The sequence below is a fragment of the Chaetodon auriga genome, chromosome 14, assembly GCF_051107435.1.
Source record: "Chaetodon auriga isolate fChaAug3 chromosome 14, fChaAug3.hap1, whole genome shotgun sequence".
In the NCBI taxonomy this organism is placed as follows: Eukaryota; Metazoa; Chordata; class Actinopteri; order Chaetodontiformes; family Chaetodontidae; genus Chaetodon; species Chaetodon auriga.
The window spans coordinates 14,457,443-14,480,475 of NC_135087.1; the positions used below are offsets into that span (position 1 = coordinate 14,457,443).

The following is a 23,033-nucleotide window of genomic DNA, read 5'->3' on the forward strand; positions in this document are numbered from 1 at the left end:
CCAGTGATTCATGGGGATTGTCATAGATCAGATATCACAGACACAGACCTCCATGGTGCTGCTCAGCCAGGACTGACACAGTGCACAGACACACAGCCTCTGATTATTTCGGATGCTGGCTTTTGTGTGGCCTGACAAGCTCTTCAAGCCATGTTCTGAACAAAGCAGTCAGGCCTCGCGACTTCGTAACAGGAGCTTGTTGACTTTCATTCCATATTTACTCCGTTTCCTTTGATGTGGCTCCTGATCATGTATAGCCCCATTTCCCCCCACTTTAGATTCATCATTCAGTAGCCTATCGTATCCACGTTTCCTGCATTTATGCAAGCGTTTACAGCAACCACATATCTGTCATTGCTCGTATCTCTATTCCAGACTCTTTTGGCATAGAGTTGCTGGTTTCAGGTCAGGTAGGGGACACAGTGCTTCTCACTTGTAATGGATTGACCATTGCTGAGGTTTGTTGGGCTCTGACACAAAGAGGTGCAGTCTCCCTCCTATTATCTAGCCAGCCAACCCTCCATTAGCCTCTCACTCACATGCCTCTACACCAAAAAGTTCAAAGGTCAGTCAGTATTACATGATCCTCTACTTCCCCCACTGGCATGGCTGTGTCTGTTTGAGTGTGCAGATATCCCCCAGTCTTTCCAAATCCCCTCGCTGGTAGCCCTCTGTGACAGCTGTCACTGGCCTGCCAGCTAGCTTGTTCTGCAGAAACAGCCAAAACCCGACCCCCTCATTCACAGCACACAGTAAAACGCAGCATGCTCAGCACAAGAGTATTACACGGATGGCTTATAGTATTGCTACAAACATCAGACAGAAATATGACCTATAATTACACTCTGGCAGAGTTTTATGTAGCTGTAGGAGCCCAAGAGAAGGATACAGAGGTGATCTTTTCTATGGTTCATTGTTTGCCGCTGTGTGTTGGCTGCCCTGCAGATCACTTCAAGGAGATCTGCCCAGCTGGTCACGGATATACCTACTCGCGCTCTGATGTGCAGATTTCTCTCAGAGTGCTGGGGGAAGATGATGTGCAGAGCACGGGAGTGTCATGGGAGGACCAGAGCCCCACGTACCCTCAGCCTCCCTCCTCCCACCCATCACTGCTGCTGCCGTTCAGGCCACAATACCCCAGCTACCCACAGACACCACAAGTACCCCAGTACCCTGAGTACCCTGAGACACCACAGGTACCCCAATACCCCGAGTACCCTGAGACACCACAAGCACCCCAGCACCCTCTGACTCCACAGCAGCCTCTCCATCCCTCTCAGCCAGCCAGAGAGACACCTAAACGGCAGGAAGGTGAGAATAAAATGTTCGTTGCATTAAATCTCTGCCAAGTTGACATTAAGATTGGTAAATGTTTACTCCGAATGGCAAAGAGATGAATCTGTCGCTGCTGCTAAATGCTCTCTACATATTATGCACTTAGGCTTTGTACTTATCCAAACACGGTAACCACTTGCATATTTTTACCACAACCCATAACGTAAACACTGAAGGGCAGCTGAGTGACACACAATCCATTTTTTTGGGATGCAGGATGCAGATGGATTACTATTGTTAGAATTTTTTTTGTGAGAACCCAAACATCAACAGCATGTTTTGATCCCCATGAATAAATGCTTGATCCAACATCGAACAATTCGGAGTAGTACTCACATCCCTCATCCATCAAAGTGAAACTCCTCTGAGCATCACAGCAGCGCACACAAGTAATCCACATCGGCCATACATCTAAATCCCCAGGATTTTCTGTAAATGTACCCTCCTGATTTAATGCTTGTGAGATACTTTTTTGGCAAAGCTACGCCATTTTGAGTTATATGAGGAGACAATTCTGTAAATATTTGTGGATTTTTGTCTCCATTATCAGAGATATCTATTTCCTTGTCTCTGTGCATTTTTCCTTGGCCAGCGGTCTGCACAGCTTTTCTGATACAACTTTCTCTGCCTGGCTTAGAGGATAAATGTGCCGTAAGCTTTGTTTTATTAGAAATAAAGGCCTTCAAAGCTGCAAGTCAAGTGACTAAGGAGAACGTGGGTCGTTGTATATGCTGTGTGTAGTCAGTAATGGTACTCGTTAATGCGAACAGAATGTCAACTTTTGCTACTGATAAACTTTTCCTCTTCCTTCTGCAGATGTGGAAATTCTGAGCCCGGTAAGTTCTCCCTCCCTGTCAACCTCTTGGCACATGCTTTTGAAATGTTTATCTTAGAACGATATGCTCTAGCTATCTCAGCTGGAGGGTTTGTTATGATTATATAACTTATTCAGACCACATTTTGGTAGATACACACACCTAATTAGCACTGACTATGACGGCAAAAGCAGACATACTGTACGAACATGAATGTGGTGATGAAATGTAACCAAAACTTGTTTGCATGTTTTCTAGCCAGCTGTTGTGACTGACTCACCACTGAAATATCCAGGTATTTTTATCTTGGCTTTACTCTCACAGATCATCCAACGCTACTCAAAGATTTGTCTAAATGATGCTTCTTGTGGTTTGACTTAACATTTCTAAGCCTGCAGGTCAGTAGTTGTTTCAGTCAAGCGCAGACACGTGATGCGTTTTCTATAAATTGCTCACTCCTGCGCAGCGGTGGCAGTCTCAATCCTCGTCTGCTCTGCCCTCAACGCCAGGGAAAACATTGACATTAAAGTCTGAAGGTTGATTATATTCAATGAGTCTACTTGATTTATTTTGGTCATTGCACTGTTTTTAGCCTGGAGAAAAGAATAGATCATTTTTATATAGCTGCCCAGTGAGTGACAGCCAAGGCACCGGCGGTTGGGAAAACAAGCAGTGTCTCGTTTAGGTTGTAGAGAATGAGAATTTACTACGTGTCACAATGTTGGTGGTTCACTGTGTTCGCGCTCACCCTTTCTCAATCCCTCTTCACAGAGACTTCTCCAGACTCCTCCATCATCAGTCGAAGGCCAGATTCAAAGGACACAACCCACACAGACTCAACCACAGGTAAAACATGCTGTACATCACTGGGGCTCTCTTGAAACACTGGATTCATGTCTAAGATGTCCACCAGTGGCTGATGACAGGTGGGTATGGAGCTGCAGAACAACCAAGAGCAGCACAGAGCTCAACTCTTCATATTTTATGCTCTCAGTCAACTGCTGGCAGACAGTAGTGCGTCTAATTTTTTCAGGCTTAAGCCGAGGAGAGCTTGTCATATGCTTTTATTTGACCCCTTTTCTCAGAGCCAAGTTGGCTTGAAGATGCTGTGCTGCGCAGAGGGTGAGAGGGCGAGAAACCAAGAAAGAGTGTGCCTCTTGGAAGGGGAAGCGATCGGCTGAGTGGACGAAGGCCAGATTTATGAAAAATGGAGGGAGAGCGGAAGACGGGGTTAAAGTGTGTTTGGGTGACGGAGAGGGTGCAAGGAAGAGCGATCGGGAGATAAAGGAAGTGAGGAAAATTTACAGTAATCCTTTAGAGGGAGACGTACAGCAGTGGGATTTTTCCTCCCAGTTCAGTGTCTCTGTTATACCACAGTCCATTTGGATGGAAAAAGACAAGAACAACACTAACGTCAGGCTCTACTGTGCATGACCTGTTTCTCGCCGACCCCTTTGTAAGAACGCCATACCACCTGTTAGAACACTACAGCACTGTAAAACCTGTCCTCTCATCCAAGACCCCGCCTATAAAACAGTAAGACGGGTTCCCATGGAAAACAACATGTGGTAGTGGAATGCTGATTTTTTTTTTTTATCTTTGACAGAGTCTATATTGTTGTGTAACCCTAGGTCAAAACTATTCTTGTCAGCTTTCTCAGTCATGACTGTGCACATCTCTGGGGCTTTTCCTAGGTATCGACACGTGTGCCACCTCCCCTGCCATATGTGGCCGTGGGAAATGTATTCCCGTGCAGACTGGCTACACCTGTCACTGCGAGCCAGGATTCAAGCTCAGTGCACTGCAGACCAACTGCATTGGTAAGCAACAACGGGAGAGAGAAGGAGATGGAGTAAGACAGGGGGAATGGTGGGACACTCAAAGGAAAGGAGGGGTGCACAAACACACACACATGCTGACAACAGAGGCCCCAGCGGTTCTGTCTATCATCATTTCTGTGCGAGCAAGTCCTCGGCACCAAACATTACACGGCACAGAAGCCTTGAGAAATGAAGCGAGCCAAAATGAAAGGGATCCGTTTGTTTATGTTGACCTATTCCGTGATGCCTGACAACAGCGCACAGGCCATCCAAAGAGCTGCCACGGTGCTGTGATCCCTTACCTCACGGTGAAGGCCTTGGCTGCGGCCCCTGCTCTGCCTCGATTGGGCTCAGGCCCATCACTGAAGAATGCCTGTGCAGTAGAGGAGCTCCAGAGTCAGGGCTTGGAAAGTGAACAGTCTCTCCTTAACTGCAATGTAATGTCACATTCGATTTCTTATACTTCCCTTCTCTGACTTCTGCCTATACTTTCTTTCGCCGGCTCCCATCGCAGATGTGGATGAGTGTGACGAGGACCCATGTGAAGGGAAAGGCCTCTGTATGAACAACTATGGCTCCTATACTTGCCAGTGCCACAGCGGCTACAGCCAGGTGATCACCCAAAACAGGAAGTTCTGTCAAGGTGAGACACAGCCCAAATGACAGCAGGAGACATAATGTTTCCAGTGGACGAAAGCCACCTCAGGCTGCTGTTAGCTTTCTGACTTTTAGGGCACTGTAAGCTCTTGTCTGTCAGCGCAGTTCATTTAAAAAGCGTCCTGCCCTAATTAATGCTGTGGAACACAATAGTCACTTTCTTTTCCGTTCTCCTTGGTTTTCATTCAAACTGGCAGACATTAATGAGTGCAGCATGCCCAACAAGTGCCAGAATGGCAAATGCGTCAACACAGAAGGATCTTACACCTGTGAATGCAACGGTGGCTACGCCAAGTCTTGGAGAGGCCTATGCGAAGGTGACATGCATGCACAAGCGCCTACGCACACATAATCAAGTTCACGTAACAGCACAATCCCAACCAGACCTATTTGTTTGCTGCCATGAGTTAATGGGTAGCCCAGTAACAAAACACATGTATTTTCCTCTGGTGGACGCCAGAAAGAAAACTATGCTCACTTCGTGACTGTGTGTTTGTATATATTAGAATTTGTGCCCTCACACTCTCTTTCCTCCCTGCATGTGCACGTTGTTTTAGTAACAGCTAATTCAAAGGATTATTTTCGTGTTCCACCTTCTCCCTGAACAGATGTAGACGAGTGCAGAGATCCCAGCTTCTGTCCCAACGGTGTCTGTGTCAACACTCTGGGCTCCTTCCAGTGCCAGGGTTGTGGCCCGGGGTTCAGGCCTGCCGATGACAGATGTGTGGGTAAGGCAACCCCACACCCCATCATAGCACAGGAGCACCACCACCGCCACTGCCCGAACTCCCAAAGGTGTTTCCCGTTCCCGCATGGAAATAAGCCGGGTTTCCCTCGTACACTGTAAAGGCTTCCTGTATTAGCTCATATTTACGTAGACAAAACTGCTGCTCCCGGTTGGCATCACCAAAATAACCAAGGCAGCATGGCACCAAGCCGCACTGTTAATGACTTCCTGACAGCTTGTGATGCTGTACAGTTCACCAAATAGCACGAGCTGAATTAGTACCATTGAATGGGGACACTCTTGACTGCTGATATGCATGGAAATTATATAAAATAAATTGCATTTTATGCTTCAAGAGTCTTATATTGGATGTTTTATGTCCAGTGTGGGCCACTACTGGGGCCACTCGACAGCCCAAAACCACAGTGATGATGACTATACTGCGCAGGCTGTGCACAACCCTCCTCTCTCTCTCTCTCCATTCAGTGTTTCCATGTATGATATATCAAGTCCTCCACCCAGCAGCTTCTGCATATCCCCAATATTGTTTAAACACATTCACCGTGTTATTGCTGATCTTTCGATATCACTGGCCTCCGTAAAAAGATTGTTTATAATACTTCAATTTGGGAGAGTCCAAATATTTTCTCTTGGCCACAGCCTTGAACAAACAGCATATTATTGTTGGAGAGCTCTGGCCACTGTACTGCTGGGCCCAGCGGAGGCCAGCGAAGCTTTATTACCACTGCTGGCCTAGGTGAAAGGACCAAGCAGTCACAGGAGATGTATGAGAGGGTCTAAGGGTCAGTTCCCCACTGCAAAGAGGTCCCGACTCGCAAACAAATTCTCTCACTCAGCCATAGTGTCACTGCCGATTATTAGATCTGAATCCACAAATGGCCAACAAACTACATTTGATGTGTGTTGTGTTTCGGCTAACTCTCCAGCAGCTCCCAACCTGAGAGTGGCCCTGTTACGTAAGAGCCTGACTGGTGTTACTTACCATATCCCCTCTCTATGACCTTGCACCCCTCTAATTTGTTTTGAAACCTAAGCTCCTGGACTGAGTATTCCAGAAATGTGAAAAGCTGAAAGGCAGAACGAGGATGGAAAATATGGAAATTAGCTTTAGTAGAAATTTGGGGATCTTTATAATCGATTTCTCAGCAAGTCTGATGACTGATGCCTGAAGTTTAAAATCTCATGGTTTCCTTGCCTCCAAAGAAAACACCACACAGCTACTTTCTGTTTGTGAGTCTACTGATATTCTGTGTAAATCTGTGGTGTATAAATAGTAACTGAGAGGAACCATGTAAAAGAGGGATAACACTGGAGGTAAATATTTTTTCTCAGAACATCCACCCAGGCAGCGCTAACAGGCCTACAGTATACGCCTGGCGCTGTGGGAGTCACATAAAACATGAGCACTAGGTTTCCAGCATTTGCTTCAGTCAATTGACAGTAGCACAGTGGTTTGGGCCCAATTGGCCGAATCCTGGATAAGCCTAATTGCTGGTGTGATAGAGAAAACAACTCCACTCCCTTGTCAGGGCTTATCGCGGAGGCCTGAGAGATGCCGGATGATTGCAGAAACAAAGCAAGGGGCCACGCTGACAGACGTCTGGCAGTGCCCACGGCTAGGCAAACAAAACCCAGTCCGTGACTCGCTCCCAGTGTTTTTACTGTGCAAGCTCTCTGTTTCAGCATCGCTATCACCTCTCTGTAGTGTCCTCTCTCCCCCTCCTTTGCAGAAAAATGCTTTTCCTTTCTCTCCCCCCTTTCTCTTCCTTTTAAGATCTTTTTTTGGTCTTTCTTACACTTACATAATCAGACTTCACTGCAGACTTTTTCTTCCCACACCTTCACCTAACCTGAAATATTGCCATTGTTAACACTTGATAAATTGCACTATAAAACATTATTTCTGTGTGTGCTTTTCCACAAATATAATTCCTTGGTAAACTTTTCAGACCCCTGAAGTGGAAAAGGCAGCTACTGCTGCAAATAGTAAAAGACCATCATGAGTGAGGTTTGGGTCTGTGCACTGCTGGAATTTAATGACTGCTGTTTCGCTCTCATTTTGCACACTAATTATGCTGTAATTGTCTCCCCTTTTCTGCTGTACTGTGCCAATATGACCCTTAGTTTGTATACACATCTTTATTTGTATTTTCTGTATCTTATTGTTGTTTCCTGCTGTAATGGCCCAATTTCACCTTATCTTAAAGGTTTTCTGCACCCAAATTACAAAAATAACACAATTCCTTACTTACCTCTAGGGCTATCTAGCCATGCACATAGTTATTTTTGGAGACTGTTGGCTTTTACAGCATTAAAAAAATAAATCATACGCATTCAAGAGCTCATTCAACATGCTGCGAAGACTTCTTTGGAACGACTAAGAAAACTTCTAATGTAATTTCTCTGGATATGCTGCTCGTGAATGCTTTAAATGTCATGTATGCTGTAAACACGACAACTAAACTTTTTATTGTGTTGTATTGGGTTGGCGGCAAAAATCTCAGAGGTGGATTTGTCAAAGAAAAAAACATCTGCATGTCTAGATACCACTCGAGGTAGAGGAAGTGAGACTTTAAATTTGGGTGAACTGACCCTTTAATTACACAGTGTAACTGTGGCAGGATGAAATCTACAATCACCTTCTCACATATGCTGTGTCCTGTCCTGACCCCTTGTGTCCTCAGATGTAAACGAGTGCTTGAACCAAACAGTGTGCGGCCGTGGGAGGTGTGTCAACACCGAGGGCTCCTATAGGTGCAACTGTTTCCAAGGATACAAACTCTCACCGGACAACGTTTGCCAAGGTAACAGTCAATCAGAAGCTTAGTCAGACATTATTAAGACATTATTGTGAATTGTTCTCCTACCACAGAAGCCTCACAGCACTATTTATGGTTTATGAAAAGGCTACAAAGAGTTAGCGGCGATCTTTATGCTCTGAGACCCCCCTTTTCTTCCTCTGCATCCTCTCTCCAGATGTGGATGAATGCGTGCTCCCTGGAGTCTGTCTCCACGGCCGCTGTGTCAATCTGGACGGCACCCACAAATGCACATGTAACCATGGTTACCAACTCACCTCAGACAGCAAAGCTTGCGAAGGTCTGCAAAGGATTATCTAGAGCTGTTGGGTGTAACTCACCACTGCATACTTCTCAGCTCGTGGCGCTCTCTCGACAGCAGAATAATGCCTTCAAATTATTTCTTTTCGTTAGATGTCAACGAGTGTGCAACCGGTAATGTGTGCCCCGTGGGAATTTGCATCAACACTGCAGGTTCCTACGCTTGCCAGAACTGCAGGCCTGGGTTTGGACCATCTGCTGATGGACTGAGATGTGAAGGTGTGAAATCGACTGATTTGCACTAAACTGCAGTCAGTAGATAGTGATGATTTTTCTGCCCAGTTGTGGTGAATTTGGTATTTTTTATTTCCAGATGTGGACGAATGCTCCCAGGGTGACTTGTGTCTTGGTGGGGTGTGCGCCAACACGGCGGGATCCTACACCTGTACCAGATGTAAGGCCGGCTATAGAGTGTCTCAAGACCGGCAGAGGTGTGAAGGTAAATTCAATCTCCAGCTGTGCTCTTCATTCAGTGAGAACCATTAGCACTGTGACGATTGTAAAAGACCTACTCAACACGTATGGGCGGTTTGTCAGCTCACCATTAAAATGTCTTTGCTGTGCAACTGAATTCCCTACGTATACTATTCAGTATTTACTATGCATGCCTGTACTGGTGTTTTGCACGCAGATGTTGACGAGTGTCAGTCCTTGTCTACCTGTGCCAACGGGATCTGTCTGAACTCGGAAGGCTCTTACACCTGTGAGAACTGCCCCACTGGGTACAGAGTATCATATGATGGAGAGCTCTGTGAAGGTTAGTTTATCCAACACCGCTCTTGTAAATGAACTCCTGCATAACACCACATGTATATTGAATTCAGCCTGAAAGAACTAACACTGGTGGGGTTTAGTGGTTCTTGGCTCTCGTTACGAATTTGCATCTTTTTTTGTCTTGGCTGTAGAGACGTCCTGCAGTGAATGTCTAACAGTCTGTGTTGTTTGACGCCAGATATTGATGAGTGCGCAGTGGCCACTACGTGCCCCCAGGGAACTTGTACTAACACAGAGGGTTCCTTCAAGTGTATCGTCTGTCAGCCTGGTTTCAGAGTCTCTGAGGATGGACAGCAGTGTGATGGTGAGGCTTTTGGCTGTGTTTGTGCAGGAATATGCTTTTGTTATGTTTGTACACTTGAGCACAGGTGTGTGCGGCTGCCGCCTCTTTTCAGAAATGCCAGACCTTGTCTTAGAATACCCAACAAACTTGTGGTTGAGGGTGAATGCGCCAGCTGGTTCAGGTTGTAAGTAAACAGCATCAGGTGTGGCAGCTTTGACCCCCAAAGCCCCATCATCTGGGCTCAAAATCCCAAAATACTCTTTCTAGACATCACATCATAGCTGGATCCTGGACCCCTCCACGTCTGGCACTGCTCACAATGAGACACCAGCCCTCAAATAGAACAATGATGTCAGGCAAATGTCCTGCAGATTGCTCAGCTAAAAAGATAGAGGTGTCGACGTTTGTAATTCCTAGTTCCAGTGATTACCGTTTGAAGTGATTACAACTGGCAGGCTTTATTTATTTGAAGCCAGAGATGGTAATCTGTGCTATGATGTATCCTTGTTTTTGTGTCCAGATGTGGATGAGTGCTTGGTGGCTAACATGTGCCCAGGCCAGCTGTGCTTGAACAGCCCAGGATCGTACACCTGCAGGAGCTGTGGAGCTGGCCTGCAGCTATCGGTGGATGGTCGTGGCTGTGAAGGTAAAACCTCCTCTTTGTTTACCTACCTGCTTGGAGCAACTTGGGCTGTCACTGTGGTAAACATTGGACCAATGTTACAGTAGACCACATTAAGAAAGGAATGCATTAGACCAAGAACATGATTACAGAAAATCTTCACAGCGCTCAGTAATTTGTCGTGACATGATTTATGAGATCGATGCAGTGAAAGGGCTCCTTTGACGAATCCAGGGAGGTTAGATCTGTCATGACTTCATGGGAAGCAGAAAAGGAATGATTATTTAAATGGATTCAAACATGGCCTCAGTTAGTCATACTGTATATATTGCAGTGTGTTTTTGAATGGAAGTGTGGATCTAGCCCAGGAGGAAGATCCCCCACTGATATGTGTCTTTGTGCTGGGAAAAAGTTTTATAAAACAACTTCAAGTCCAAGTGGACCTCTGATAGGATTTTAATGGATGCCTGTGATGCCATGGAAAATATTAAGGGCTTAATTTGAAATGAAGTCAACCACTCCCCAGCCTTCCACGTACTGCAACGGGCTCGCCTTGTTGAACTCGCTCTGTTCACCCAAAGGCAAAACGAAGCCGTCTCAATCACTTAACAATGGCCCACACTATTTTCTCTGTAAGAAATACAATCTGTACCGGCTCGAGGAATTTCTAATGATCACATAACAGCGAGCCAGTGACTGTTTGTAGATAGAGTAATTATACGCCACCTGTAATAGCTTGCTGTTTTGGATTCAATGACCGTCCCGCATACTTATCTTTCCACCCTTTTTAATAAAACACTGTCAGAGCGATCTAATAAAGAAGGCTTTGCTTACTGTATGTTAGGCTGAGTCACAGCCATTAATCAGTTTTAACAGGTAAGACAGTGAATGATCAAAAAGTGGACTCTTTAGAGGTTCATTTGCTTAAGATGATAACCTATAACGAACCTTTTCTTCTTCTTCTTCTGTCCCTTAGACATTGATGAGTGCCAGACCCCAGGTATGTGCCCCACGGGTGTTTGCACCAACACAGAAGGCTCCTTCTCATGCATGGCCTGTGACCCAGGCTTCACAGTGGCAACCGACGGGCTCTCATGTGAAGGTACAGTGCAGTGGGTGGTTCACTGTGGTCACAAAAACTTATGATTTCTGTGCAATAATTTTTCACAGTCATTCGTTCCAGCGCAGTATGACCTACCACAGTAAGACTAAGTCATTACTCGCTGGTGTAGATGATGCATGACTTTTCTGACGTGCTCATTGCAGTCTGAGAGTTCTTTACTCCAACGGCAAAATGGGCACAATTGAAGTGAGACCCAGTGATTTACAGCTGGTGTAAGTGTGTCATGCTGATGACGTGTGTAAATGTGTGTGTGTGTGTGTGTGTGTGTGTGTGTGTGTGTGTGTGTGTGTGTGTGTGTGTATGTGTGTGTGTCAATACAGATGTGAATGAATGTGAAGACAACAGCCTGTGTGAGGGAGGCCTGTGCAACAACAACGTCGGTTCCTACAGCTGCTCCTGCCCTGATGGGTTGGAGCTGGTGGACGGGACGTCCTGCAGAGGTATACACACACGCACACGCACTCTCTCACACACACACACACACACACACACGCACGCACTCTCGGTCATCTGACGCATGAAATATACCATTAGTGGTTCACTGTTTCTTGCGGCTTGCCTCATGTTGGCATCTTGACACAGCTGTACGTGTATATTTGTGCTTGTGTGTGACAGATATCAATGAGTGTTTAACCATTGTGGGGATCTGCGGTGAAGGAGACTGTCTCAACACTGAGGGCTCCTACACATGCATCTGTCCTGATGGATATACAACCATTAATGGAAGGACCGGCTGCCAAGGTACAGTAACACACTGCTGCGAGAACAGTAATGGCAATGGGAAATTATTTTTCTCATGATTTTATGGGCTTTGTGTAATTGGGTGAGGCAGCATCAAAATTGGAGAAAGTTGGTAATACTGCAATAATGGTTTTTAGCCCGTATTGCTCAAGTCATTTTACAGTAACCTTGTTGGCTTGCACAAGTTACTTCATCCGGTGCAGGCAGGCTGACAGACAGTATCCTCACTTTGCTGTCCTGGGTGCTGAGGCCAGGTCTCGGACCCCTGGCATGGGTGCTTTCTGCGTAATGGGCCATGGCCTCTTGTCTCAGCTCAGTCTCTCTCTGCTTAGACATCAGTTTGATGTTATTCCAGCCGCACCCAGTGACCCACTGGCCATAATGATGGAAAAAAAAAATGGAGCCTGACCATCAGCTAAGCAAGGCTTTTCTTTTCAACAAACTGGGGCATTTGCTGTCAAAATACATGATATAAGTTTGGCTCGGATGTCAGAATTGGATCAGTGTTATTGCTGGTGTGTCTTGCAGAATAGTAAGAGGTGAAGTTAAGTAAACTGCAGGTTGTCTGGCAGTGAAATATCTTGCTGTGATGTGAAGCAGGTAGGTTTGACTAGGGTCAGTCCTTGAGCAGGGACATGCTTCCACTGAGGCTTTGGCCTTGGAGCACTTCAGATATCGTCCACAGGCTAGGAGCAAACTGCCCAGTCTGCATCAGGTACTTTGGCTGCCCGCCACTACAAATACTGGCCTCTAATTATCCTATAAATCAGCAGCTGTCATATACTTTCTTGCAGTCTGCCATTGTGTGTACAGTGCTGACACAATAAAAGCCAGACCCCTCTGACATGAGCCTGCAGGGGGAGGTGAAGGGAGGATGAGGGCATGTGAGTTTATGAGTGAAAGATGGGTTTAGTCAGGTGAGGCCAAAATGATGCTTGGCTTTGACCAGAGCAATCTTTCAGCAAAAACAGAACATTCGTAATAAAGGACTGACAGCAGAATGAAACACAGCTCAGTTTAACCCAAATCAACAGGTTGTACCATAGCCTTGCTGTGCCTTTCAATACAGACTTTGAAGTCCTTGAATTAACTCCAAAACTATCCAGTCATAGCATATTTATGTGTTTACTTAAAGTCTGGGATATTGTTTTTTCTTCCTATCTTTGCAAGTGGGTGTTTACCTTGTCGTCTCTGAAAGATTCATCTGATTATCAAAGGTTGGAAAAGGAAGACAGACTTTTCCCCAGCGATGAGTTTCCCCCGCTTTCTTGCCTTTCCCCCTCTTTTTACCCCGGGTCCAAGTACCTTACAAGTTATGCTGTAATGCTGCAATTATCCACCAATCTACGGCTAATCAAGCATGCCGCATTTATTATTAATTTTTACGAGTCAGAGGAAAATGTTCTCCGCTTGAAAAGCTGAGGTAGATGCAATGCATCTTGTGCTCAGACAACCGCTTGATTACACATTCTTTTTGTGAAACTTATGAAAAGGAGTGGTGTTCCCTGTGGACTTACAGAGGATATATGGGGATATTTAGTGATAATCAATAGGTAATAAATCTTGACCAACCCTTTCTCTAAATATCTATTTTAATTTGTCTGCCTCTCTTTTCCCCTTCTCTCTGCCTTAGATGTGGATGAATGCAGCAAAGACAACGTGTGCAGCCGGGGACAGTGTCTCAACACTGATGGCTCTTTCTTCTGTTTATGTGAAGCTGGCTTCAAGATCAATGCTGACATGTCTGACTGTGAAGGTAAGACAGAATAAAACTCTGTGTGAGATGTCCTGCTGGGTATGGGTTTCTACTCTCGGAGTAAGCCAGCATGTCAGCATTAGCTGTTTGATTGTCACGCTACATTTAGGCTTAAGCGTACTCAGTATAGCACAGTTGGCTATGATTGATTATCTATAGCCAGTGGTGACTGGGCTCCAGTAAAAATGTCCAAGCCTGGCTTAGAGGCTTTCCTCCATGGTCTCAGGATTGAGGGGTGCCTGGCTAACATGGCTGGAGCCCTGAGCTCGCTCTCCCCTGAGGGAAGTATGAATGACCCCATTGTGAGCAGGAGGTGTTTCTCCCCCTGGAACGTCTCCCTTTAGCTCCTTCACAAGTTCTTTGGTTGCTGTGATAATATTGTTCTTGGCCATTTCTGTTGCCTGCTGCGTTTACTGAGGACAGCTACACCACAGGCCTCCTGGCCAACTCCTGCTGTACAGCTATTACACTGGAAGCAGAGGAGCAGTGGAGGGAGTATAAGTGTGCGTGCGGGGATGCATGTGACTGTTTTTATGTCTGATTGCACCCGTGTTTGTGTTTGTGTTTGTGCCTGTGTTTGTCACTTACTGATCCGTCTGTCACTCTCTCACTGTATAGACCAGAATGAGTGCAAGGAGTTTGGAAGCTCAGTGTGCGGTACCTGGCGCTGCGAGAACACCATCGGCTCCTATCGGTGCTTCATGGGCTGTCAGCCTGGGCTCGAGGGAGAGGACGGCACAGACTGTGGTGAGTGGTTAAACTGCGCATAGTTATAGTTAATTATGTTAAGAAAAAACAGGCAGATCTTGAGGCTGTCTACCTATTTTTGTGCCATACATTCAATCCATTTACCGTGTGGGCTGTGGTTCAAGATAGGGAAGAGTGTAGCCTCAAATCAACTCAAAACTCTGCATTCTCTGCAGGACTCTCCCTTCGAGCATAGATAATGATATCTGTTTGGCATGCAGACACAAAGAGGCTGATGTGAATCAAAAGCTATCGGGTACTCGAGTTCTTCCCGCACAAGGGGCCGTGGAGGAGATGAAGAGAAGTGGCCCCTGAAATTGGGGCACTTTAGAAAGAGGAGTGCACTGTCATTGGAGGCGGTGTGTGAGGCCAGTGGCTGATAATGGTCTCCTCCTCCTGACATCGGAGCAAATGGAGCGCCTCTGGCAGAGAGGGACGGTGGAACCTGATCACTGCTGTTCATGTTTTGAGAGGGGATAGGATTGTCAGGCCCTTACCTCTTTTTCCTCTCTATGGAGGAGCCTGGTCACCTGGGTTGACTGGCTAGGTTTGTACTTATGCTACATCTGGGTCCACAGCTGGCCAACAACAACGGACACATGTCCATGACCTCCAGAACACATGAAGCCTTCTGTGTTTACTGGCAGGATTAGACACCTGGGGCTTGAGATATTAGTGGGGTTTGTTGCTCAAGGATTTGAGTTTATTACTCTTTATTTTGTAGCACAGTTGTCTTTGTTGCTCTCCTAGCACCATAAAACAACAAGCCTGGTTTATGAGGACTACGGGAGATACAAACAAAAGGCCAAATATTTTCCTCATATTAAGACAGAGTCCAAACAGACACTGGAGAGTGACAGGCGAAGAGGGGAAAGCAGTCTGAGAGCATCACAATGGAATGATGTGTTGGACTGCAGATGGAAGCTGTGGGTGTTTGCGGGTGATCGTGTGTGTATGTGAGTGCGAATGTGTGCGTGCATGTGGTTAACTGTGGGTTTTTGCATCCTTACTTGTGTGTTTGTGTTAGAGAAAGAGAAGCACAGACCGAAACCGTTGCAGAGATGCACTCGGATTGCGGCGCGGCTTCGCATATTCTCATGACCCTGAGTTTTTATTGGACTGTCAACAGATGGAGATCAGGGGGAGGATATGCTGCTGCAGTGTTGATCAGTGACAGATCAGACCCCCGCCCCCTCCATCACACTGATCCCTGCTACGTGTGGCTGCCTCTTCACTGCACTTTATGGTGTTGTCTGTCTGGCACCAGCTGAAGAGTGCAGGGGCCTGCAGTGTGATAAGGGCAGATTGAAACCAGCTGCTCACCACTGCACTCCTTCAGTGTCAGAGTCAAAACCCTGCTAAGCAGATCATATAGGCTCAAATCAGTTAAGTGCTTATTGGTGTGTGATCTAAAAATGCATCCCTGATAACTGTATTAAGGGCCAAAGACCTCCACTGTCATGCTATGTGCGAAAAGTTAGACATTTTCTTACCTGACATGTCCTGTGATGGAGTCTTTAGGCGGGACCTGATTGAAAAGCTTTCACATTGTCCCCTGTGGTGCAACAAAACTCCCATTTAACTCGCCTGAATGGGTGCCCAGTTATGACCGCATCTGACCATCTTTCCCCTGTTGCTATGTTGTGACGCCAGCTGCTCGTATTTTCTCTAGACCCCACAAAACAAACACTCGTACAGCTCAGCATTGAGTCACAGACCCAGTTTGAGGACCAAGCCCTCTTACCCTCAGAAGCCCAACACCACACACAATAGTGGCTTGTTTCACCTCACGATGGCAAGTTGTGGGAGATGCTGCCGTCACCCCAATAAAAGTCCAGGGAGGGAGCTCAATTACTCCGGGGCATTTTTGTCTGCTTGTAAAAATCATCAAATATTTAAGAAGAGGCCAGACACTGTAATTTGCCATTTCTGTGAGGGGCGTTGTTTTATTTTTACTCACCGGCCTTCGAAGGGGCAGCGGTTGTCTTTGGCTCTGCTTGCAGTGCTCATTTAGATTTAGAGGCCGTAATACAAAAGGGAAAATTGGGGATTTTTCCGCAGCATTGTGACAGCTGCAACTGCACTGCGAGGGCAGCATGTGTGTATTCACAGGTCATTGTTTTTTAGCTTTAATTCGCCATCATGCTCATAAATTCCCTCAAGCTATGCCTTGTCTTTAATAAGGCCTGCCCAAGGCCGGAAATTGTCTGTGGTCACACTCTTGCCAACCTCCCACCACTTTAAACATATAGAAATCTAAAGACTCTACCATGTGCACGATTGCTCATGCCATTGTGCAGATGTAAGAGGTTTTTCTTAGAAGACATGATATGACAGTTCAGCCTCCATTGCAGTTAACCCAAGACAGGTTGTAGATATGATATCAGATAAAGTGCACAAACATGCTTCACTGCAAACAAATACCTCACCTCATCCTTGCCCAGTCGCGTGTGAAACAACCTGGGCATATGGGTCCAATCAGACAAGGGGTTGCCCAGAGAATATGGGAGAAGTGTGAGCTGCGGAGGGTGAGCCAACAGTCACTGATTCCTATATTCTTCTTGCCTGCCACCATGTGCTCCAGATTAACACAGGGCACAGAGACCCACACTTAACCCTCTGCACCCCCCAGTTGCCACATCACTGGAACCAGGAAGCAGGTCCTCCTGGGTCAGACCATTAGGATGGGTGCCTGTTAGGCCGGGTCACGCTGTAACTCCTCACCCACTCCTTCTTTCCTGTGGGCAATTTACAGCTCAGCATGTGTTGTGACGTAACTGATTATTACATGGAAAGATTGGGAAGGCAACCCCACGTCCTGCGGGTGGGAGACTACCTCTTGGTGGGGTTACCTCATTTGGTATTGCTCGTTTTTTCCCCACCAACCATTAGTGGTGTGATCAGAAAGCTCTGCTTGGATGACAGCTTCTAAATGGCTGGTCCGGTAATGCTGCCACTCAAACACAACCAGAGACAGATTCACAGAAAAACAAAAGCCATTAAAATTGTTCTGCTCTCGATGCTCTCATTTCTCCCCGGGATGATACTTTGATTGCATCCCATCACAACATGTGGTTTGCAGCAGATTTTGTTCCATGTTGCACATGAATGAAAGGCTGCCTTCAGACACTGATCATTTCATAAATTAGCAAAGACCTTTCATCGCTTTTGTCTCAGGCCTCCCAGCTGGTGGCCGCTGTCTTTCCAACATTCCAAACTCTGCTTAAACTCTTCACACTACGACAACTTCCTCATACTCTGATATACAATACTTTTCACCTCACTGCAAATTCTCTTGATTGAGCTCTGGGAATATTCTTCTCAAAAACGTGTTTTTTAATTGCACGTAATATCTTACAGTATCCAAAAAACATACATCCTACACCAGTTCTGCATTTGAATCCACAGCTGCAAAATGCAAATCCAGTGGGTTGGCGGTTTTCAGTATGTGTCCATCCATCCTCCATCGTCCATCATCCTGCAGCCATTTGAGCCCACAAGTTTCAGCATTTCCTGTGAAAGGTTTTACAAACAACAAAGACAATTTTGTCTCTGCTGTTTTATTCACTTGTGGGAGCCCCTGTGTCTGACCCCGGAGGCATGTTAGAGAAGTGGCCAAGTTGGGACAGGAACACTGACAGAGTTGTCCCCCAGCAAGCCTGAGAAAGTACTTGTCTTGTGTTGGAGGGGAGGACAGAGCCACGGCCAAGCCCTCGGTTCAAATCAAACGGCTTGTGGCTTCTCTGGCCCACTTTCGTCCTTTCTTCAGTTGATGCAGCCTTTAAGTGTGCTCAGAGGCAAAATAAAAATGCTTTAGACAATACATGACAGTGCTGTTCACTATGTTAACAAGTTCCTTTTAAACATCTGAGGTTTGAGACTGTTTAGTGAAAGTGATAAAAATGTCATTTAAATATTCAGGTTGTTGTGATTTTACTCTCTGCATTTTTCCATATTTCAAACAAGCCTTCATGTTTTTCTAAAACTTGTGAGCACTGCGGTGGAGTTTCTCTTAGTCATGGAAACTTTGAATGGAATGATCATTGAGGGTTGTTATGAAACTGAAAAAAAAAATCTAATCATGCTTACGATAAAACAGACATAGTGGTGTGTCCTCTAATTGCATTAGTGCAGTTCATATCAAGTTACAGGCCCGTCTGTCATAATGTTCCCGACTTAATGACTTGCAGGAAATATAAAAGCGCTGACTTAATTTTATCTCTGACTGAGACTTTTTTTTTTTTTTTGGAGACTTTGTTTTTAATTTCTGAACTGAAAAGAACAAGATGTGTTTTCGAACATGAATTGTTGAACAAATTTCTCATAACGGTATCTCAAAAAATGCCAGACCACACCAAGGCTGCAACAGATGAGCAGGACATTTTGTATGGCTGTTTATGTGCTTTAGGACATTAACACTCCCTAAAACGAACAGTTCAGCACAACTGATAAACTGACTGATGGTGGTTCTGTCACAATTTGCTAACTTGTCCAAATACAGTTGGGTTAACATTGGCCAGTAGCAAGCCAAACTGACCAGAGAACAGCTTCACGTGACTAACGTGTGATCGTTAAACTCTCTGATTGTTTTTTAAACAATTATAATCAGACTTAGCCTCCAGCAGTATCAGTCTTTGGCCTCTCTGCTGTACTCAAGATGCCAAGAAATACTAAATCATCTATGTAAGAAATTGCTAACAAATGTTGCCTTAAAACAGCAAGTAGTATTGAATCAGCACTGCTGTTACATGGTCCAGTGTTAACAGCCTCAACATTCATGTCTCTCTCTCTCTGACATATAGCATATAGTCTCTCCATTAAACTTGTTGCATGATTTATCACCATGCAAACAATCCCTGCCAGATTTGACCTATAACTACCACTTTTGGGCTAAAATCAGATCCTATGCTCCTGAATCCTGTCGTTGTACCATTCTAGCTTCAAAGGAGCTCTACAGCTGATGTCAAGCACATTAAAATCGGTTTAAACATGTAAAATGCTGAGTGAAAGCAAATTCCTGTCAAAAGGCTGTTACAAAATCTCTTGATGCCAAGCCATCTTTCTCCAACTGCTTGCAAAGCATCTGGGTAAATGCTGAGTGCCGGCTGCATGCTGGAAACTCCTCCATCTCTTGCATTTTGCCAACATCCCAGTGACCTACGTGTCACTTCTCACTCCACTGACACAACCAGAGAACGTTGACTTGCACGTTTCCAGATCTCACTTTCACTGTGTTGCTGCAGAGAGGAAGGCTCCCTGAATTATTTTACGACCACCAGAGCTGGAAAAACATTTAAATGAATTAGCTAAAACTGTGGTGACTATCTGTCTTGGAAAACCGCCGTGTTTACCCTGCCAGTTTGTCTGTTGTGCAGAGCGAGACTGTAACTGTTAATGTCGTGCTCACCTTTTGTGCGCCTCACCTTGCAGATATTGATGAATGTGTTAACGAAACCATCTGTGGGAACCACGGCTTCTGTGAGAACACAGACGGCTCCTTCCGCTGCCAGTGTGACCAAGGCTACACCAACCCGCCAGGAGATATGAGCAAATGTGTTGGTCAGTGTCCGCTCGGCAATAAATATTCATTGTACAGTACTGCTTAAAAGTGTTGTTTTTCTAAGAATCCTATGAAAAAAACAAAACTAGAATGATTCATCACACAACTTAGCAGTATGCAAGTGAATGTTGACTCAAAAGTGAATCAATCAATGCAAAGAAATATTGTGCTGATACTGAAGTTATGAATGACTTTTTTTTAAGTTAGTTGGATAGAAATTGCTCTTCCAGTAACGAGATGATAAAGGTTATTTTGCGTGACCTTGCCCTGGACTTGTGGAGCGCATGCCTGTGTGTACGTGCCTGATCCTTTGCTGACCTCGTGCCGTCCTCTCCCGTCTTTCTCAGATGTGAACGAGTGCGAGATGAGCTTGGCGCTGTGCGGGGAGGCCCCGTGTGAGAACTTCGATGGCAGCTTCCTGTGCATCTGCCCCAACGACAATGAGGAATTTGATCCCATCACCAGCCAGTGCCGCTCCCTGGGTAATAGAGCAGGGCTAGCACTCACAGTGACTCACAGGACTTAATTCTCCATCCCATCATTGGGAGACGGAGTTTTCCCTGATTTAATGAGCCGTCTCTCATTATCCAAACAACAAGGGTGATGAGGTGGACATGACTTACTCCACATCTCTTAGAGGATCTTTTGACCTGGCTGTTTCCATTTGTTTTATAGGCCCCGTCTATGGTTGGGTGGGTTGCCTACAAAAATTTGTATTAACCTAATCCCTCGAATGACTGATGAAGTAACTCCTCCAGTAGAGCCAAGTAAATACCCAAAGGACCTAGTTACTACAAACCCATTTCCTCACCAAGACAAACAGGGATAAGGTGTAGCTATTGGCCATTAGCGCTGAAGACACATTGCTCTCTTCCGTGCTAAAATGATCTTGAGTGCAGAGGTTACGGATATGCAATACACTGCGATTTGAGAAGGACAGAAAAGGTCCTTTGAGTCATGGAAATACCATCACCTCTTCAGCTAGATAGGCCTATGTGTACACAAATTGGCCGTATTTACATTATTAAGCGGCGCGCCCTCAGCGGGGATGTTTTTTCTTCTGCCTGGGCACTAAACCCCAGCTATGCCTTTGTGTACCTTTTTGCCACATTCCGCTGTTTGCTTTTGACGTGTGTTAATCAATCATGTGAGAGTGAATGGTGTGTTGACTCACATGCCAGTGTTTCCATTTGGCTAAGCCGGCAGCTTAACGGTGAAATGCCTGAGCCCATGCCTTTGGACAAATGAGCAGGCTCAGCAGTGGCAGGCTAGGGTAATGCACTACCTGCTGGAGGATGAAGAGCAGTTTTACTGTGTGATAAAGTACGACTGAAGTGTAGCATCTACTTTCTGTACACAGGGATCCCACATTAATAGGGAGTTTTGAGTTAAAGCAGCTCTACGAGTGAGCATTTGCCCTCCTGAAAATCCCTTCACAGGTGCTTTTCCGTAGCTAACCGTGACCTCTCACCTCCCCTGGCCTAAACACAGGTGTGCTTTCTTTGTTCGCCTACAGCTGATATCGCCACAAAACCTGCTGCTGGAGTCCCTCCGTCCAGTCCCTCAGCCGAGGAGAGGAAAGAGTGTTACTATAACTTGAATGTGGCCAACTTCTGCGACAACGTCTTGTCTCGAAACACCACCAAGCAGGAGTGCTGCTGCACGGTGGGGGCGGGCTGGGGAGACAACTGCGAGATCCACGCCTGTCCTGTCCCAGGGAGAGGTACAACAAGAGGCTAATATATCAGAAGAAAGGGGACTAACATTGTTCATTGCATTTCGTAATATGTGATTGTGACACTTTTCACTTTCCAGATGATTATAACCAGTTGTGCCCTCATGGCAGTGGATTATTACCCCGGCCTGTTTCCTCTACACAAGCTCTGGGAGAACAGCGTGCTTACATAGGTACTCTCACTCTTGTACACACTAACTTATTTTATTGACATTCTTGAGCTCGTATAGCTTCCCTTCACACACAACTTTACATTGGCACAGACATGTCAGCCTGTTTTATTTCCATCTGTACACACTTTTAAGCCAGATGGACAGACATAATCCCTGATGACATTTACGAGTGTCTCTCTATAGTTAGCCAAGTCTTAATGAGATACCTGCATATCTGACTAATTACTGTAACCTTAATGTGTCCTTACACGAGGAGCGAATGACATTTCAAGCAGGAAAACAGTATTAGGTTTCAACTGACCATCTCACTTAGTTAATACCAAGGTGTGAATCTCTCTCTCTCTCCTCTCAGATGCAAACGAGTGTGAGATGTTTGGGTCGGACATTTGTAAGAATGGACAGTGTTCAAATCTCTTTTCTACCTATACCTGCTACTGTCGCAGTGGCTTCTACTATGACAACATCCGGCTGGAGTGTGTGGGTAAGAGATGACACCCATATTTAAGTTTCTGGCAAAACTAACTGGCAAAAATGGATTGTAAAGGTCTTCAGAAGCTGCCAGTCAATTTTTATTGCTGATTAAAATGTGGGATTTTGCTTCTGGATCATTTCTACCTCTTTTGAATGATCATTTCTTCATATTGTAATGTTTGTGTGCCTCTCTTTGTGTCTTTAGATTATGACGAGTGTGGCTTTGGAAGTGCCTGTGAGGATGGAGTGTGTGTGAACACAGCCGGGTCTTTCAACTGTTTCTGCAGTCCTCCGTTAGTCCTGGACAGCACACGGCGGCGCTGCATCAGCCTCAACACCACAGAAGGTGTGACAGAAGTCTACGTTGAAGTGTTTCACAGTCAGAGCATTTGTACTTGCTTACACAATCTTAATTCCAAAAGTCGGGACGCTGTTTAAACCATTATGCAATGCAATCATGAATGCACTTTTATGAAGGCAGAATAAGCACATATTTACAAAAATCCAGATCAAACTATTAATCGCTAAATTAAGACAATGATCTGCAGATTAAT

General features: G+C 45.5%; 1 protein-coding gene across 1 annotated transcript in view; it reads left to right on the forward strand.

Annotated features, from left to right (window-relative positions):
* Positions 1 to 23,033, forward strand: part of LOC143331661 (latent-transforming growth factor beta-binding protein 2-like) — an 80,871-nt gene that overhangs the window by 51,203 nt on the left and 6,635 nt on the right. Inside the window, exons 12-37 of the mRNA XM_076748761.1 lie at positions 946 to 1,311; positions 2,152 to 2,171; positions 2,409 to 2,445; positions 2,922 to 2,996; positions 3,845 to 3,970; positions 4,485 to 4,613; positions 4,825 to 4,944; positions 5,236 to 5,355; positions 8,060 to 8,179; positions 8,352 to 8,474; positions 8,588 to 8,713; positions 8,808 to 8,933; positions 9,126 to 9,251; positions 9,447 to 9,572; positions 10,072 to 10,197; positions 11,150 to 11,275; positions 11,617 to 11,736; positions 11,912 to 12,037; positions 13,671 to 13,793; positions 14,412 to 14,540; positions 19,971 to 20,099; positions 20,448 to 20,582; positions 21,617 to 21,823; positions 21,916 to 22,008; positions 22,361 to 22,489; positions 22,685 to 22,825. Of these exons, the coding sequence (XP_076604876.1) occupies positions 946 to 1,311; positions 2,152 to 2,171; positions 2,409 to 2,445; positions 2,922 to 2,996; positions 3,845 to 3,970; positions 4,485 to 4,613; positions 4,825 to 4,944; positions 5,236 to 5,355; positions 8,060 to 8,179; positions 8,352 to 8,474; positions 8,588 to 8,713; positions 8,808 to 8,933; positions 9,126 to 9,251; positions 9,447 to 9,572; positions 10,072 to 10,197; positions 11,150 to 11,275; positions 11,617 to 11,736; positions 11,912 to 12,037; positions 13,671 to 13,793; positions 14,412 to 14,540; positions 19,971 to 20,099; positions 20,448 to 20,582; positions 21,617 to 21,823; positions 21,916 to 22,008; positions 22,361 to 22,489; positions 22,685 to 22,825 (3,324 nt within the window). The remainder of the gene's footprint in view (positions 1 to 945; positions 1,312 to 2,151; positions 2,172 to 2,408; positions 2,446 to 2,921; positions 2,997 to 3,844; positions 3,971 to 4,484; positions 4,614 to 4,824; positions 4,945 to 5,235; positions 5,356 to 8,059; positions 8,180 to 8,351; positions 8,475 to 8,587; positions 8,714 to 8,807; positions 8,934 to 9,125; positions 9,252 to 9,446; positions 9,573 to 10,071; positions 10,198 to 11,149; positions 11,276 to 11,616; positions 11,737 to 11,911; positions 12,038 to 13,670; positions 13,794 to 14,411; positions 14,541 to 19,970; positions 20,100 to 20,447; positions 20,583 to 21,616; positions 21,824 to 21,915; positions 22,009 to 22,360; positions 22,490 to 22,684; positions 22,826 to 23,033) is intronic.